Genomic DNA, 18,655 nt, shown 5'->3' with positions numbered 1-18,655 from the left:
GGTGTTATATGTTTCTTGCTATTTTATTATTTCTTATTAATCTAAAATTTTCCTGTTACCAACCTCTTCTTTAACGCCTGAACGGCGCTGAAATTAAATAAATGAATGTGCACTTTCCGAATGCCACCTAATAGTGAGCAAAGCTTATGCGATTACTAGCACACTGTGCTCTTAGATGTCCAATGAGATCCTGGCTAATTAATTATAATCAAATAAATATACTGAAGGGAAGAAAACACGGCTGCAGCAACCGTATCGTATTTACGATAATTTCCGCTCAGTAGTTATTGTAGAACAATATCATGATTTGTTGCCCCTAGTGAGCTTAGGTGAGGCGGCTGGAGGAATGCCACCTGAATTTAAAACAGGAAATTACCTTTTCAGCTGTATGACTAAGTGCGTCGGCAGTGCACGTGCCGCTCAATGTGTCAATATCGTGTTGAAAAGTATCCTTTTCTTCACGTGGAGGGGGCGCGACGCTGCTGAAATCCAAGCGTGGCCTCTTACAAGGCGCGTCTGTTGATTCGGCATCAGAATATTTTGAACTCGTTGTGTCAACCAGCAATAAACTTGGTTTATTTTCAACGGCCAGGTGTAGCTCTTCAGAAGCATTCGACGCTTCTGGCTGTCCATGCTTCTTAGGCTTCTGAGAAGTCGGCGGCAGAGCCTGCCGTTTCCGCGGAGGTTTTCTCGTTTTTTGCTGCACAGTCAAGTATCCTGGGCAATTCGGGAAAATGCTAGGCACAGCGTCGGGTGAGAGCACCGGCTTTTTTTGTGCGTGCAGAAGGACGTTCCCCTTGTATTCCGCGTGATATGTTGCAGAGATCACTTCATTCGGGAAGTGCTTCGCGCACACGTGGTCGGTAGGCTGCAAAACTCTGTCTGCTCTCGGAATCGCCCGTCGCCACTTTTCTAAACGTTCGGGTTCACGCGGAGCCTTGAAAAGCGACACACGCTCCGTACATGTCCGATACCCCGACTTGCAATTCGGTACAAAGCACTTCTTGCCCATTTTGAAGCGCAGCAAGCCTGAGCGCAACTAGTTGCACTCGGCGTCACATGCCGCGGCGTGGTATACGTTGAGTGAATCCCAGCAGAATACCAATCAGCCGAACAATGCACTCACAGGACTCACAGGCACAACCAAACACTTTTCGAGAATCCGGAGAAGCCTTCACACACACACACACACACACACACGAGTTTCAGCAAGTACACTTCTGCACCTATACCACGTGTATTCACCCCGCGCGTGGCGTGAAAATTTCTGAACGCACGCGAGCGGGCAGCGCGGGCCCCTGGGCTCCCATACTACAGCGCCATCTGTACCCTTGCGGCGAAAACTACCGCTGATTCAAGGTCATCTGCGAACACAATCTGCCCGCGCGTTCTCTCTACGGGGAGCGGCGAGTGTCAGCACCTAAATTATTCTTACACCGTGGTTCTGGCTCATGCCTACAACCCGCATGAAGGAACAAAAAAAAAAAAAAACTGCGGAGGGAGCGTGCGGCGACAGCCTTGAACCCTAGCCATAAAAAGTAAAAAAAATAGTAAAACTGAGGGAGTTGGTTCGCCCCCCCCCCTTCCCCCCCCCCCCCGCCGTGATCACGTCACGAGACGCTCTGCGTGCGCGCTCCCTTCTCAGTTTCTTTTCTTCTATGCGAGCCCCCCAAAACAAGGTTTTAATTAGTAGTGCAGCAGAGCCTTTCCCTCGCTCGCCCACATGACCGCTCCACACACACACACCCCTTATCTTTCGTGCATCTTGCGTACGCCTTGACTCCAATGAATGACATATGCTTTGGAGCGGAGAAAAGACACAAACACACAGAACACAAACACGCATGGAGAAAAGCAAACGGGCGGTTGCCGGGTCCGCGCTTCGCCGTGTGTTTCGAACACAACCGACTTCCGCCCCTCCGCACGTGAAACGGTGGGGAGGCCTAAAAGAAAATGAAAAGGTGGCTCGTTAACTGGGAATGACAAACAGATGTATGAAAGGATGCGCTCGCTAACAAGTCTAGGTGGTCGAGCCGATCGCGCCTCTCGATCGTTCAGTGTGCGGAGAAAATGCAAAAACCAAGAAAAGAATTCTATTGAAGGCGGGGCCATGACGTCGCCCTGTGACGCACTCCACAGACACCACGCCTCCGGCTTACGCCGGAGAAGGAAGGGGTGATTTTGCCTTGCCGAGCCTACTCGACGAGGAGCGGGAGAGAAGAATTTCGAGGAGGGAATGGAAGGAGAGGAGGCTCGCTCAAAGAGAGGTAGAGAGTGTCTGCTGCGCTGGGGTGGGCACGGGGCCTTTAAAGCCCGCGGGGCAGCCTGTGGTTGCTCACGCCTCAGTAAGAAATTCAACCTTGACCACAACAGATCGTGGCTAGTGAATGTGTTATTACCCATTCGCCACTGTCACTCATGGGGCGCCCCTCAGTAATGGGTATGTAAGCTTGACTTCGTGATATCTATTCAGAGGTGAATGAATTTGAGTTGCATGTTGCGCTGTATAGTGGAGCTGAAGTGTCGCCCTTGTTGCTGGTTCTTGCAAAGCGCCGTAAGTTCTGTGTAGGGCCGCTTTACCGTTTTCGAGGTGTCACATTTATGCCTCATAGCCTGAGTCGCTTTGGGACGTTAAACCCCGCTAACAAACACATTTATGATACATTTATGTTCCTACGTTCCATTAATGTTCGGGGAAGGTTAATGTAATGTTTAAATGTAACATTATAAAAACGTAAAAAAAAACATGAAGCACATTGAAATAACGTTTGCTTAAAACAAAAATGTAACATTATCGTAATGTTTTGGTGCTACCTGGGTGAACCGGCCACTGGTTCACTCGGCGATAACCATGAGCTGTCCACGATCTGTGCAGGCCAGAGCACGTGGCAGTGTACCACTGCACGAGCGGAGACTTCAAGAGGCAGACATGGGGCGATCTGATAGCCACAATACAGAGGTCCTTTCTGCGACACCCCTTGCCCTACATGGTCCGCTACCCCAACTTTGCGGTTACCAGCAGCCACATGTGGCACAACGCTCTCTGGTACCTGCATTACCTGCCCGCATACGTTGGAGGCTTGGCTCTACAGCTGATAGGACGGAAGCCGAGGTTTGTTATCTGACCATACACCATGTTTGCCTGCACTTTCACCTCTCTCCTTTTTCCCTCTTCTTTCCTTCCCTCACAGTGAGTGCGTATTGATGAAAGCGGATGACTCTCAATTAGATAGCAACTGTAGCCTCATCACCGTGAGCTTTGTCCATCCCCCGAATGACAACAGGCACAGAGCTAGCCAATCGCCCCCCAATGTCAATGAGAGTCACCTAGCTTTTTTCTTTCCTCATCACCTCCTCTCCCTCCTCCCTGCCTAAATGCAACCGCCACCGACACGATTCTGTCGTGCAGTCTCATGCTTCACAGCTGAACTTAGGTAGTACAGCGCCACCGCGGCGGCGGAAAATGGCACCATGGTATACGTAACGAAGCACGAGCCACGCTTATGGCGAACTGCTTTTAACCTACTGGGAACACAACGGCGTGAGTTGTTAAGCGGAAGTAAAACAGACAATTAAAAAAGCCACCACCGCCGTAGTATGCCGTAACCAAAAACTGCTTTCACATGGCGGGTCGAGGGCGCTACCGATGCTTCTTGTTCGCCCTGCAATTCCCTGTTAGCGTAACGTCCTACAGGAAGCAACCCGTGCTTTTGCAAATAAACGACGAATGGTTACGCAACATGATGTATTCAGCGTGATCTAGAGTAATTTAGAACATTTGGAAACCTTATGCCAGACCGTATTGGGCATGCGTATCCGTACGTGTATCAGATCGCAACACCTAAATTCCTCTCATTGGCCCATAACTGCGAAGATGCCACAGTACCAAAGCCCGCTTAATTTAGTTACACTTGCAAGCGAGTCACCCGTGCCTCTAGGGCCTACAGAATTTAAATTACCTGCGCCGGCGAGCGCTTCGGAAATAAAAATGCGCTGAAGGCGCTTTGTTGGAGCCGTTAGAGAGCACCGGTGCTGGCATGCTAACAAATAATTGACATCTTAAACTCGGATGTGGCGGTATCCATTCCGGTGTTGATGCAGTCACAATCTTGCTGAGCCCCTAGTGTTTAGAGATTACAAAGGTCATGTGAATGAATTAGCAGAAGTTAGCAAAAAAGCCGCACCTCGTAGTGCGCGTGCCTTTCGGCAGGCGGTGAACCAAGCTTGGGTACTTGACTTATTTAGCCTTCCTGGACATTAGCAGTACATACAACTGAATAGGGAACTCTTGTGGAACATACTGAAAGATGTAGGTATCGGTCATGACATATGTGATTTCCTACAGGACATGTACCAAGATAATAAAGTCGAAATTGCATAGGAAGGGATAAGGAGTGCGACAACTGTAGAGGTAGGCAAAGGATTAATCTCTATCAGCGCTGCTGTTCATGCTGTATACGATAAATATGGAAATAAGCCTACAGTGAAGCTCCGCCCACATTCAGCCTCCGTGCATAGAATTGCTCCACGACGAAAAATTAGTCCACTGGTTAAGCGTTTCTTGTTACCTAAACAAAATGCTTATCACAAGAAAAACACTATCTTTAGAATTTTCATATGTGGATTGTTTGATATAGTGAAACATTAAAAAGCTGATTTCATTTACTGTTGGGATTGGCTAGCGGAGTAATGCAGAACGCCGCGGACCGCGGCCCAGTGTTAGCAACTGCTGTTTTTTAAAGTTGTATCCTACTATAGGTTATATTATGTCGTGCAGATTAGGCGGAAAGGTCGTACAGCAGCGGCTCCCCAGATTAATCTATGCGGACGATGTCGTACCATCAGCTGATAGCCAGGAAGATTTGCAGACTCTGGCTAATTCTTGTGGAGACGAAGGAGACGCTTTAGGCTTCACCTATAGCGCGTCTGATGACTTTCAACGATTCTGCTGATCAGGTGCTTGCAATACAAGGCCATGAAATACTCAGACTGGCAGAATACAAATATTTCGGGGTCTGGGTAAACTAAGGACAGATATACGTGAAAAAGCACGAACAGACTGTCAGGGTGAAATGGCGAGAGATGCCGCGATAATGAAGCATAGGGCATTGTGGGGGCGCAGCAGGTATGGAGTACTAAAGAGGTATTTGGTAAAATACCAGGACCAGGACGAATTTTTCTTTAACTACGAAGTTTCCGAAAAAGATGTTTAGCTTTCCTTTGTAGCCGTATGGCTGGGGTTGGGTGCTTTCCAATGAGAAATTACTCCCTTGTGAGGGGTATTTGGTAAGGAATAAAGGTGCCAGGGCTCACTTTCAGGAATGCGGTTCTGTGCTTAAGGGCAGAAGATCAATAGAGATTAGAAATAAATCAGAGAGCTGCAGGAAGATTAGCCCTACATAAATCTTCAAGGCTTCAAAGCTGGCTCATATTTCTTTCGCTTCATGTGGATTCTCGTTGAGGATGAGGGAAGGGCCTCTGTCCTCTACTAAAATGGCAGTCATAAAAATCGAAGCACTTTCATAGATGAACGACAGTATACTCTTACCGGTCCTCTGCGGAACAGTGAATGCTCTTTTACCAGTTCGGGCAAGAGCTGAAGGACACCGACAGCAAAATAATCCGTGCACAAGGAGAACACAGTCCACGGAACAGCCACACAATTATAAAAAAGCCAAAACAAAACACAGTTGGAACCAAGAAACAAGTTCTCAACACGTAAATTTCTTTACACTGCCTTCGGTTTTCGCAATGGCCTCCTGTACTTCGCAGAAAGTCATTGAAGGTCGTAACGGTTACTTATTAAAGTACGTTACACTTAGTAACAGCCGTATTTACTACCTCCGCTTCCACTGAGGTGGTAATGAGGTGGCACAAAGATAGTAACGGTCAAAAAAGGAATAACAGCAGTGATTATCATTTTACTTGGAGGTAGTAACGAGGACGTAGGAAGATAGTATAAAGGTAGTAACTGTTAAAAAAAAGGTAGTAAAAGCAGCCGTTACTACCTTTTTGCAACCTTTTTTTTCTAAGAGTGCAGTTCTAGGATTCTTCACGAAGGAACGACATCATAGGTGCACTGTGAAATCAGAAAACTGGTTTGAAAGCTTTTGCTTCCATGGGCGCTAAGCCTACTTTTCACCCTTTGTCGGAACTACCTGCAGCGAACCCGCCGCTTTGTTTGTAAACACAGTGTTGGTATGTGCTGGTCTACGGCTGCGCCATCGGCCAAAGACTCTCGGTAGTCTGTGCGAAAACACGCGACTTCTGGCCCACTTTCTGACACGCAGCTCGGAAAGCATGGGCCTCTCCTAAGCTTTCCTCACTCCATGATCAGACGTCAGGCTAAAGGAGAGCAGTGTAATTTGCTTGTTGCTTTTTTTTTAACCTCATCACTTTCGCAGGCTAGCACAGCGTCTTCAGAAGGTTCGCGAACGCACGGGTACTTTGGAATACTTTGCAGTTCATGGTTGGCTGTTCAAGTCGAACAATGTCATGGGGCTAATCGAAGACCTCTCACCAACGGACAAAAAGGCAAGTGGAGCGAGTGCGCCTTTTGTAATGCTTTTGGCCCTGAGGGTAACTCAAACTTGTTATTTATGTTCGCCTTACTGCAACAGTTATCAAAGCAATGGCATCATCTCCGTGTATTTAAAAAAGCGACTTCCTATTTTACAGTTGTTCAGTCTTGATATACAGAACATCGAGTGGGAACCGTACTGCGATCAATACATGCTGGGAATACGCAAGTACCTCCTCAAGGCCGAGGACGACAAACTACCCGACTCACGAAGACGGTTGAAACGGTAAGGATCCCTGCAGACAGTGTTGACCGCGATGTCCAGCTGACACATAGAGATTCCTGGAACACCTAAAGTAACGCTAGAAAATCGCTTCACGTAAGTTGCTTATGGGCACACTTTTGCAGCAAGCACGCTTAAATCGGTCATAAAACACACGTGCACTGTTTGACCAAATATTACGTTGCGTGACAGAAAGTTAACCGTTAAGAGGTCAGTCCACTCATGGGTGGCATAGAATTACTGTATATGCTACCAAAGGTAGCATACAGTAACTCTAGGGTGGCAGTGCAATCACCAATGCATGCAAAGGCAGCTAATCATCGATATTGTAGTGAAAGCTACACGCTAGCAGAAGCGCATTTCGCGGAGCCGGGCGAAGGCAATTACTGCGTATGCGTCGTTACCATCGCAACCAGTTGCGCTGGAGCCAGAGGTGTACGTCGCGCATCGTCGTTCCGCCGCAGCCGCTGCGCCGAGTTTCGCACCGCGCGTGACGTCATCACTTCGCCCCACTGCACATGCGCACAGTCGCGCCGCGCAGCTGGGATAAAAACCGGAAGCGATGCGCTCGCCGCTCCTCAGACGCGCACCTTGGAAGGAGAGCGGCCGTGCTCGTCATAGTAGCAGTACAGGTTGCGTGAAAGTTAGTCTTCCGATCCAGAAGTCGTCACATGATACAAGGCCAGCCGACAGCACGAAAACGAGGCAAGAAAGGCTAAGCGGGCGGCCGAGACGCCCGAGGAATGTCTCGCGAAGAGACGCCGCCAAGCTGCTGAACGACAACGACGGCGTGTCGCTATCGAAATGTCAGTAGACGAAACTGTTTTCGCTGCATATATCCTGACTTAGGTGAGCTAAACCACTGCCAATTTTTAGCAGCCTTCACCGAACACATGATGTCCCATATTTACCGTGCATTTTAACTTCATTCGCAGAAAAAAAAAAAATGGATAACGGGAGGAGGAGATGGTTTGCAGGATGTTTTTTTATATAGAGAAAGAGAGAGATAAACAAACAACTCAGGGAAGTTATAACTATCGATGTTAATTTTTTTATACAAAATTCCTCACTTAGTGGGACCTGCTTCCTGCAATCTGCAATAGATATATGTACAGATATGTTCAGGCCCTGTTGAGAAAAAGACGCACTTTCTGATGTCTAATTTTTGCTACCCACATAAAATGTTCAACACTGTGCATAAAATGTTCAACACTCATTTCCCAATGAGTACAAAAAATGGGCAGATTAGCTTGTCAACAGTTGATATAGGTATTTCAACAAAAAGCCTATGCAAGCTTTACAAGCTTGAATGCAAGCTTCCCCCTGCCTGGTGTTCGGCTTCTTTAGGGTGAAATGCTTGGGAATGGGTCTTCAACCGAACCCCGAGTAGAAGAAAAAAAGATTTTGCCATGGCACTCTTTGGCCACATATGAGCTTGTACCATAAAAATTCATCTTCATCATGTTCTTCCTCCGCTTAGCTTGGAGCCTAAATGGAACAACACCAAGCTAAGGCAAGCAAAAGCTAAGAACGAAGAACAGAAATTACAAGGAGAAAGAGGAGACGAAGGGGGAGAAAATGAAGGGATCTTTTTTGTCCTTGAAAAAATTCATCACAAAAACTCTCTGTGCAACCCAATTCTTGACCGATCCCCTGGCGTGGGCATGTTCCATTGTACGAGGTTAACAACAACAACGTGGTACTGGACAGAGAAATTGGAAGAGAAAAAATGCCAGGCTAAAGAAGGCCACGGCTTAGTTAGAACATGACAGCTCTCGCCGAATATCTCTGCACAGCCGTAGCCTTGGCAAGCCAGTAGTTTTCTGCATTTCGCATCCACCGAAATACGGCCGTGATTCCATCTCGCGACCTTGGAATCAGCAACCGAACGTCAAAGCCACTGGGTACCCCGGCTGGCCTTCTCGTGTAGGTTTTGCTTCTAAGCGCTACAGAATTCCACATACGAGACAGCAACTCACCCTAACACTGTTCATATAAGCCCGTCAACCACAGATAGGTTTCTTCTTATCTTTTGCAGGCTTTACGCAGTGCACTTGTCTTCGCGGTTTCTCCTGCTCATTCTGGCATCACGACTACTAATGACGGAGACAGCATGGGAGCTGGGCCACTCGACGAAGACAGCAGCCACAGGACTGTATGAAACACTGCTGGCCCTGTGGTCTCCATGACCACCGCTTTCAGAAGGAGGGGCAACAATGACTGCAACGATTATGAGCTGCCACCTAGGGGCAGTCTCACTGTCATGGAGCTCGGAAAACTATATAATGCAATGACAGGTGATAAAAACTGTATTTCAGCAAGAAAAGTCAGCACTGCGGCATGTGATTTCATTTAGCTGTAGTTTGGTGGTTTAGCGCCGTCCTATGTTCTGACTGTTTCCATCTGCCTTGTGCACTGATTGTGCTCAGATTGTCGACTACGCTCAATACGAGCAAGAGTTTTCGCGACCGACAGCAAAATGGGAGCCCTCCCAACTTTTCTTCAGACATCGACTGATTTTTATTTTCAGTCATTGCAGAGGCATGATTGCACTACCATGATGATCTGATGAGGCATGATGATGTGGACCCTTAGCTAAAACCTAGTTAGGATCCATGTACGTATGCACGTCCATGGTTAACCAAAAGGCAGCGTGTGGGAGAAATTCACAAGAGCAAGGTGTCTGGCTAGTTGGTACTGCACACCCAGAAGAACAGCGCTGGGAGCAAAACACATGTGTCTGTCCTTACTTTCATCCGTCGTCTTGCTCCCAACGCTGTTATTTTAGGTGTGGGAGAAAATTGGAGCCAGCATGTAGTGGCTTAACAGATTATTTTCCTATGATTCTTTACGTTCACTTCGGAAACGCACCTCACCATTGTTACGGCTGCATCCACGTTTTATGCAAAAAGCCAGGCCAAATACAAAAACTGATCTTCCCGGCATATTCCTGTGCCTCTCCATGGTGTGAACGATCGCAGCTTCATTTTTATATCTAGGTAATATTGAGAAACTGTTAGAGGAACCAAAGAGAGCAATCCTCCATCAGAAGTTGAAAGTTTCAAACTTCATTCTCGCAAATGCTTAAAAATAGACATACAGAAAGAGCTCCCAAGGCTGAAGAATGTAGGGGATCTTGTGGAACCAAATGCAAAGAAAAAAATTGACTAACGATTACAACAGTCGGTAATGCAAAATTAGAGCGCAGCTCTTCGCACGCCACCTGCCACCACGGCCAGGTGGCGTGTGACGCTGCTAGCCCCCCTCTGGGATCTTCCCGAGGCAGCCATCTTTTCTGGTTGTCCATCCCTTTGCTCTTGCCTGGGCAGGTGGCGTCTTGCTCTGCTACTACCTGTCAAGTGACAGGGTGACCTGTCAGGTGGCGTGTTACGCCGACAACGCCAATGACTACGACGCGGAAGGCAGGAACGGGCGCCTAAGAGTGAAGAAATGCCTTACAGCATATTACGCTGTGAAAGTTCATAAGAATTTAGTTAGCCAGCTTGCTAGTCGACATAAATCACTTGTTTTTTAGCGCCCACCATCACTAATATTAATATGGCACAAAGATCATGCTTATACGAATGATTGCTTAGTACTTTGTTCGAAAGTGCATATTTCTTAATGAATTTATTACTGGCACCAGCAGTAGTACCGAATTTGACTGTGCTTTGTGTTGACTGTAGAGAGTGGAATATTGCAAGAGAATTGTGTGTTCGTGGTGAAGAAGAAATGCTACGATCAACATGCAGTCGGCAATTATTTGAAGAATCCCTATAGATATCGGGGACACTGTGGTAGGAGAAATCTCTCGGCCAATTTGCAAACACAAACTGAATGCTGCCTTGGATGTTTACGCTACACGTTACTGAGCACTGAAAATTTGAAATGACTTTGTACACAAGGAGCTTCGTATACATTGATGGGGTGGTGCCATTTTATATCGCTTTATTATCATACATCAGAGAAGAGTGTGTTGTACAAAATCTCGGATGCTCAGGTGCTGTTTCTATTTGTGTGTAGGGTACAAAGCAGTCTGTGATGAGGTCACTTGTTTTATTAGTCTTCCTTGACAGTCCCCTGGAGCATGTGTTTATTTGAGCGGTTCCTACGACTGCAAGGTCACTATTCGTGTTTGCTCATTTTCCTGTACCTACCCTTGATTTCTCATTGTGTGAGCTCTTGACTATGTTTCCCCTGGTCTGCACAAGTTTTGATCGCAGTGATGAAAATGTCTGCACTCCTTACGCCCTAAAGGGCAGCTGTAGTTTCACTTGAAGAGGTGCAGCGCTATTCACGGCACCCTTATGCCATTTATGCACAGCAGGCACCTAGTTTATTCTCTGCACATGAAACTTGTCGCATAGATTAGTACAGCCACTTCTAGCAGAGTCACTATTCGGAGCGAGTGTGGTGTGGTTTTCAACGAATAAACGCACTTTTATAAAAATTTGCACTGTTGTCTCTCTATATAAGCAAAATTCCATCAACACAAATCTGTCACAATGCCCTCCTCGCAAACTTATTTGAAAAAAAAAGAAAAAAAACTCCCAAACAAGAAGCTATAAATACACTTAAAAACGTACCTCTTAGGCATTAAAGGGACAATGAAACAAATTAATTGAGATTATATAAAGATAGGCAATCCATCACTCGTCACTCCAGCGCAAGAATTTTTGAGCTAGCATCAATAACAACGAAGTTATAGGCGATTAAAAATCACCCTCCTCCTCTCCCCCCTCAACTCGTACGCGCGGGGCACCATAAAAAAATAAAGAAAACAGCTCCGGGACTGGGCTCCGCCCATGAAAACGTCATTCGCTGACGTTCGGTTTACAACTTCCGGTTGTCGCACTCCCGAGGAGCAGCGCGCGTCGGCAGAGTCTCTCCGGTCTCGGCGCTTCCTTGGATTGCGGCGCTCGTCGGGTTTCTTTGCTAGTTGGCAGAATGGACCCGGACCTGTTCCCGGCTCACACAATGTTTTATTTTTTTTTTGTGCGCTGGTTCGGCCGTCACACTGATGCTGCCAAGTCTTGGCGTGAAACACCGTGCATATACTGAGCCTAGCTGTCGAATGATATACTGAGCCTAGCTGTCGAATCGCGCCGCCCGACTTAGAACCAGGGTGTCGAACCGGAACTGAACCCGAACCCGAAACCGGAACCGAACCCGAATTTTTGCCCGGAACCGGAACCGAACCGAACCCATAATTTTTTCGCCATCTTGGAACTGAACCCGAACCGGAACGATTCAAAGGAACCGTTCCGAACCGGTTCGGGACCCGGTTCAGCCCCACTTTTTTTGCATCCCGGCATACGTCTTGTTTTCCGACAAAATGATACGATCTATCGCATATACGTACTTGCCCACCCGTAGCTGTCTGCGCTGGGAAGTGCGAAAATGGTACCCAGTATATGCGACAGCCATCTTTCAAGAGGTCTGGTGCGTGGGAAGAAGCCTAATTGACGCTTCTGTAATGTACTGCCGCCAATTCTAAACACTTGTACGTCAGGTTTATGTGAAATCTTGAGTTATTACTCCTCCCTTTTACATATTTGTGTAAATCTTTAATCGAAGTGTTAGGACTGCTCTAACTCAGTAAAGTACTAAAGACACGAAACTTTTCCTTGCGTGCTTTCTTCTTTCAAACGATGCGTTAGACGTTGGTGTACATGGAGCACCGCGTGGTGTCCACCAACACATAATAAATAATTTATGTTTGAATTTCTTCTTGATCGTGTTTCGGCTTCACCAACATAACAATGGCTGTGACGTGTAGTGGAAATGAGGTCGCGTGAGGTGCTATAAACGGCAATATAACTGCTGATACGTCGTTCGTTGTAATTATAGGTCTTGAAGTCGGCTGATATAAGTGCTACAGTGCGTCAAAACAACGTATCAGCGTTTGTATTAGTTTTCCCGTGCCTCACGTGACCTAATGTTGAACTCACGTCAAAGCCATCATTCGGTTGATGAAACCGACACAGCATGGGAGAAAAAAATTATTTTCTAAATTATTTAGTGGCAGTAGGCGAATACCACACTGTGATCCATGTATTCTAATATATATGGCGTCATTTGAAAGGAGACTTCCAGGTAAAGTATGCGAAGTCATTTTGGCCTAGCATTTGACACGGTTACGTAATCACCAATTAAAATTGCGACGGCCTTCAAACTTCTCCGCAGCGCACAACGCTAAGTGGGGGACGCATGATGACGTCATCGAACGTATCCGTACATTTTCAACGCATAAACGCCTGCTTTGAAGGGGAAAAAACAACGGAACCGAAGTCAAAGCCCGCCGAACGTTGTTTGGAAGCGTCCAACGAGGCACGGCAGGGCGTGGTTGACGGCAGCAATAATTTAAAATCATACCTTTCGTCACATCACACTGAACTTCCCCGCACTCCTTTGTTGCTTTGAGAAGTGCAAAATTTAATCGTCGATTACGTCACTATTTTAAATGGTAGTGCACAAAACTTAGTATCCTTTACCTACAGCCTGTATAGATTTGAATCCTTGAGTATCGCGAAATTCTGAAAAGGTGGCGCAGTTGCCCTTTAACTTGCACTGACATCGCTCAGCATACGGTGCCTTTTGCGTTTCGCCTCCATCGAAACGTGGCCGCCGGGGACGAGTTCGAACCAGGGTACATCGAATAAGTAACCGAGCACCCTAACCACTGAGCAACCGCAGTGCGTAGTGCAACATTTACTTTTGTAGGCGCTCATTGTCTTAGACAGCAAGTTCTAAATAAAACCCCTCACGATGAGCCTGCAGGGCAGTAAAGTAAAAAAAAATGGCTCAATGGCTGTGCAGCTCGGCTGCTGATTCCAAAAATACAAAAACCAGCGTGCTCTGTCGCGCGTCGAAAATCCCCAGCTGGTCTCCGTTAATCTGGAGCCCTCCACTACATCGTCTGTCATATAGCCCCAATGTCTACTCGACACGTTAAACCTGAGATATTACTACTAGTATTACCAAAAGAAGGATGTATAAATTGGTGCAGCTTCTTTTTTTTTAGAATCCGCATAATCTTGTTTGCGCGCGACGGAAATAAGCAACGAAAGGCGGTTTATTGGCAACGGTGGAGATGTACTAAAAAGGAAAAAATTAAATACCGATTACACAAAAGGGCAATGCGGAAATACATGTGCTCGCTGGCATGCGATAGTGATTACGCCCAAAAAGATGGTACTGCGATGCAATGTAACTACGATGAAGTGATTTCGTTATGCCGATTCGCTGAAATTGTTCTGCTTCTAAGAAAAAATTTCTGCCAGTCGCCAGCGCGCGGCTCCATCCGCTGTTCTCGCACTGCTCGATCTTGAATTCTCTGTCTGGCGACTTATATCTACTTTTCGCAGTCATATTTCCCGTTCTTAGTGTCTGACACGACAGGCTTATGCTTGTTAGTGTTTTTTTTTTTCTTATAACGCTTGGGCGATTGAATACGTTGAGCCTTCACAACAATCTGCCTCAGTGCCTCAGTGTGCATCAAGGATGGAGGCTACACGCACGCAGTGCGGTTATTTTGGAGAAAGCAGGCTATACTGCTAACGCAGTAAAAGGAACAACTAAAAGAGTATGCATAGTCTTACCTCTGACTCCGAGTGGGATTCGTACTAATGGCGGCGCAACAGAAAACTCTGTTTACAGATGCTTTAGGCTATTCGGCTATCTTGTAGGCTTCTTTTTATGGTTGTTGCATGAAAAATTTGGAACCTCTCTGACCCTCCTCATGCCTTACTTGACCGCGTCGAATTCAGCGATCGCGTCATAAGGCCTTACGTCACCATAACTACCTGCGTCCGCCCGCACGTGAAAATTCCAGACGGTGCACACGCCATGAAAAAAGGGGAACCAGTCAGGAGGTTGGACTTGCGCAGCATATTCCTCCTGCGTTAAAGTGCACTGTGCCTGAACAGTGACCTCGTGGAAGGCGGCGGTTCTGCGCCCTATGAACACGAAAATTTCGCACGGAATTCAAGAGCTTTTCATCGCAGACGTAAGTGTTATAATGAAATGTATTATGTCAATGAGTTTTTAAGAGACTGCTTAAGTATGTTCTAAAAGAATACAGCATCATGACAAAAATATTATATTATTGCTGAAATTGTTTCTCGTTGCTCGCAGAAGTTGAAATGCACTGACTACGGCACAAACGCCCCTTTGGCGCGAAAGTAGTACGTCCAAACATGTAAGGTCCATGTCTGAAGGGTGAAAAAGGTTTTTGTGGCCGAGTAAAACTAAGTCGAGCCCACTTATAGCGAACCTGACGGTCCCGCAGGTTCCATTCGTTATATCTGATGTCCGTAGCAAGTGAATTCTTCTTACAACAGCCAAAATTACTAAGGCTGCTAAAAGTGGCAATTATTTCTTACAAAGCTGCGTTATGCGTGCCTACTTGTGCAAAGCAGAGCCTGCCGCGGCTCTTTCCAGGCTATCTAGGGTGGTCATTTAATCCTCGTCGAGACCTTGCTGCCAACTATCAAATTTAGGGACGGCGATAACTAATCATGGATGAAGTGTGCATGGCAACTGGTGGCAGGTCGGCCACTTAAATGAGATTCCTGGCAGTAGGAAGAGCTCGCACTTGGTGTTCAACGTCTCCGTCAGAGCAGGCGCTTCTGCGATTTTGTGGTCCGCAGGAACGTAGTTATCCGAGGAAACATCCGGTCGGCTATGGATCAACGAAGCGTTGCCAGAAATCTGCAATCATCTGGTCACGCGTGTTTTCGAGCTTCTTCTGTCGTTACTGGGCTGATGCAGCGACGAAGTAGTGCAGCGCTTGTGGCGCAGAATGCATCCGTTGCACTGTCAGCTATATGACAATGCCTGCACATTGCAGCGGCGCCAAAGATTGAGACGACTGGGCAAGCTATGCATACCACGTGACTGGGATGGCCAGCAAGGATTTTAAAAATTATCTAATCGCTGTTTTTAGTTGATCCGCGAGATTGGTCAGTAGCTTCGCTTTTGACGATGCCCCTGTCTCACGCGCACCGCGCTTCTTCTACTCAGGATGCTTTGCCGAGCCGGCGAACACGTAGGCAATGATTGCCCTCGTTGGCCATCGACGCGGGTTTGGCCGCCGGTTACTTACTATTTCAATAGAGAATTATAGCATATCGTTACCGTGTTTACATTGGCATTTACAGTGTTACCGGACGCCGGACTTCCCGGTTAGCGCTGCGCACAGCAGTGCCACCTTTTAATTCCATTTCCGGGTTGACATGTTCTTTCCGGGGCGGTGTAATGAAGGTTGAGAGCCGCTATTTCATCTGCGTGCTTAGCGGAAGGACGACCTCTACAACCTCGGGGTAGTTCACCACGCCACCTCGTTCACTATAACCGAGTGGTGTGGCCAGAGTTGTTCGCTGTATCTGCGACGAATTTCCGTTGCCGTTATGCATATTTTCACGGTAGCACCACACCCGCTCGAAATAAGCGAGCGTTCGTTATATCTGTGGCCATTAAAGTGGGCTCCGCTGTACATCCGCTGACTTCGCTTTAATACACTAGTATCAAGAAAGTTTAGGTAAGGCTGTAGATGTATGGGTAGAGGAATTAATGACCGATCGCAACATTTGTCATGTGCCTTGTGGAGAGGCCATACAGGTAAGTAAAAGCCAAGAGTGAGAAAAAAGAATGAATCAGCACTCGCGAGCATGTCCAGAAAAGACAGGCAAGCACTTACCTAATAAGCATAGCTGCCAGAAAGGGGTTGTTTGTAGCTTTGGAAATAAATGCCTGAAACAAGTTGGTGGACAAATGGTGCACGCCAGATTAACCCCTCTGTATCACTCTATCAAGGGCGCAAAATATTCTGTGGACGCAAAGGTTGCCTTTGATAGCGCCCCAGGAAGAGTCCCAAACACTCTATCACGAACAAATTTCTTACTTTACTATAGTGAGAAGCCACGATTAGCTGAGTTTTTGAAGATACTGAGCTATAGGGGCTCAGGATATATAACATGAGTCACAAAGGCGATGTCGAATAGGTGATTTAAATAAAATATGTTTGGTAAGTTCTTTATGTTAGGGAGAGCCAGTGCTCCCACGAGGCTCTCGTTGGGTGGGGGATGGGCGGTGGAGGGATTCTCAAACATTTTCTTACCATGTAGTAAAGGAGGGGGGACTGGCAAGTCGGTTTCGGTGTGACGGAAAGGTATCTGTCTGTGTGTATACGTGCCGGTACATGACAGTTTCATTTCTCAGTAGTGCGCGGGAACGTAGCGGGCGCGTGCGGCGGCAATTTTGGGGCCCCGTAAGTACACTGCGTACTTACGGGGCCGTAAGTAAACTGCGTACGAGACCTATTACTCGCGCTACGGGGTCTCCCAAACTGCTCAAACAGGAGGGTCTTGTAGATGCACAATGTATCGGCTTTTCGTCCTACACCTCATAAGGTAGATTATAGCGGATATACACAGCCGATTTTCATTTATTTCGAGTACATTTTATTTTGCGGCTCTTTTAAATTCGTCTTTTTTCTGCTGCGGACAATAAATAAAATGGGTAAAGTGAGAACATCTCACATTAAACAATTTTTTCGTGCTCAAGTAACGCAGTAAACACGACAAAAGGAAGAAAGGAGATGACACGAGCGCTGACTAACAACTGGTTATTTTATTCTGGAAAAAAAGTATATAAAGGCGCAGGGCACTGGAAACAACCCCCCCCCCCCCCCCCCCCAAAAAAAAAAACAGAACAAAGGTTAAAACTTAAAAACCATACTGCGCATGCACATCACCGTCGAGTCGTGACGTCTTTTTCAACGAAATTCGAAAAGTATCTTCGATAGTAGACGGCACTCCCCTATCTCCTGGACCTCACACAATGCCAAGAAAGCCTGACTCCTTAACTACCAAACTGATAGATGGTGTAGCAACACGCTCATCTGCTTTCCCACTTAGAAAGACAAGTCTCCTGTTTAATCACTCTGATCGAATTTTTAGGGAGATGGTGGAGGCCTTTATGATCAGGAAGGATGCAGATGATTCACTTGCCACATAGCGCTAAAAAGACACGGACACACAAGAAGACACACAGGACGGGCGCTAGCGCCCGTCCTGTGTTTCTCTTGTGTCCGTGTCTTTTTAGCGCTATGTGGCAAGTGAACCATCACCAACTCGCCCAAGCTTCTATTCGGACTATACTGATGCAGATGAGCGTGTTGCTTCAGCATACATCAATTTCGTAGGTAAGGAGCCAGGCTTTCGTGGCAACTGTATAAGGTCAAGGAGATAGGGGAGTGCCGTCTACTATGAAATATAGTCTTCGAATTTCATTGAAAAAGATGTCATGACTCGACTACGATGTGCACGCGCAGTATGTTTTTTAGTTTTAATTTTTGCTCTTCTGTTTTCTGGATGGTTCACTGTGTCCTGCGCCTTCATATATTTTTCCGAGAATGTAATAACCAGTTGTTAGTCCGCATCTGTGTCGTCTCCAGACTTCCGTTTGTCCTGTTTCCTGCGCTGCTTAAGCAACCGTTACCATAGCCCACTTTTATGTTCTCGTAAACAAATCTTTGCATTTTTTATTTGTATAGCGATGTGCAAGAAAAAAAGAAACGCATATCACTGAAACCCATCTGCGTTCTATTTTTCTTTGTCCTGAACCCGTTTGAACCGGTTCGAGACATCCCGAACCGGTTCGAACCGGAACGAAATGGCCCTCTGGAGCCGAACCCGGAACTGAACCCGAAAGGCGTGAACCCGAACCCGAACCGAACCCGAAAAAATACCGGTTCGACACCCTGCTTAGAACACAAGGAACATACGGTATTACGGTCGTAAAACGGACGGGAGAGTGAAAGAGGGTCGGGACCGAGTCTGCATGTCGAA

General features: G+C 46.8%; 1 protein-coding gene across 2 annotated transcripts in view; it reads left to right on the top strand.

Moving 5' to 3' along the window:
- The window catches only part of LOC149372652 (putative fatty acyl-CoA reductase CG5065), a 38,595-nt gene extending 26,679 nt beyond the window's left edge, over positions 1–11,916 (top strand). The window contains exons 10-13 of one of the 2 annotated variants that reach the window (XM_089567212.1): positions 2,876–3,112; positions 6,405–6,534; positions 6,679–6,806; positions 8,842–11,916. In XM_089567212.1, coding sequence (XP_089423338.1) covers positions 2,876–3,112; positions 6,405–6,534; positions 6,679–6,806; positions 8,842–8,992 — 646 coding nt within the window. In that variant the 3' untranslated portion in view covers positions 8,993–11,916. The remainder of the gene's footprint in view (positions 1–2,875; positions 3,113–6,404; positions 6,535–6,678; positions 6,807–8,841) is intronic. The other variant, XM_089567213.1, reaches the window with a different exon arrangement.
- Positions 11,917–18,655: the final 6,739 nt, after the last annotated feature.

The sequence above is a fragment of the Amblyomma mixtum genome, chromosome 1 (assembly GCF_055824585.1).
Source record: "Amblyomma mixtum isolate Tamu chromosome 1, ASM5582458v1, whole genome shotgun sequence".
Taxonomy (NCBI): Eukaryota; Metazoa; Arthropoda; class Arachnida; order Ixodida; family Ixodidae; genus Amblyomma; species Amblyomma mixtum.
Note: the sequence above shows the minus strand (reverse complement) of the source record. Positions and strands in the feature narration are given on the sequence as shown.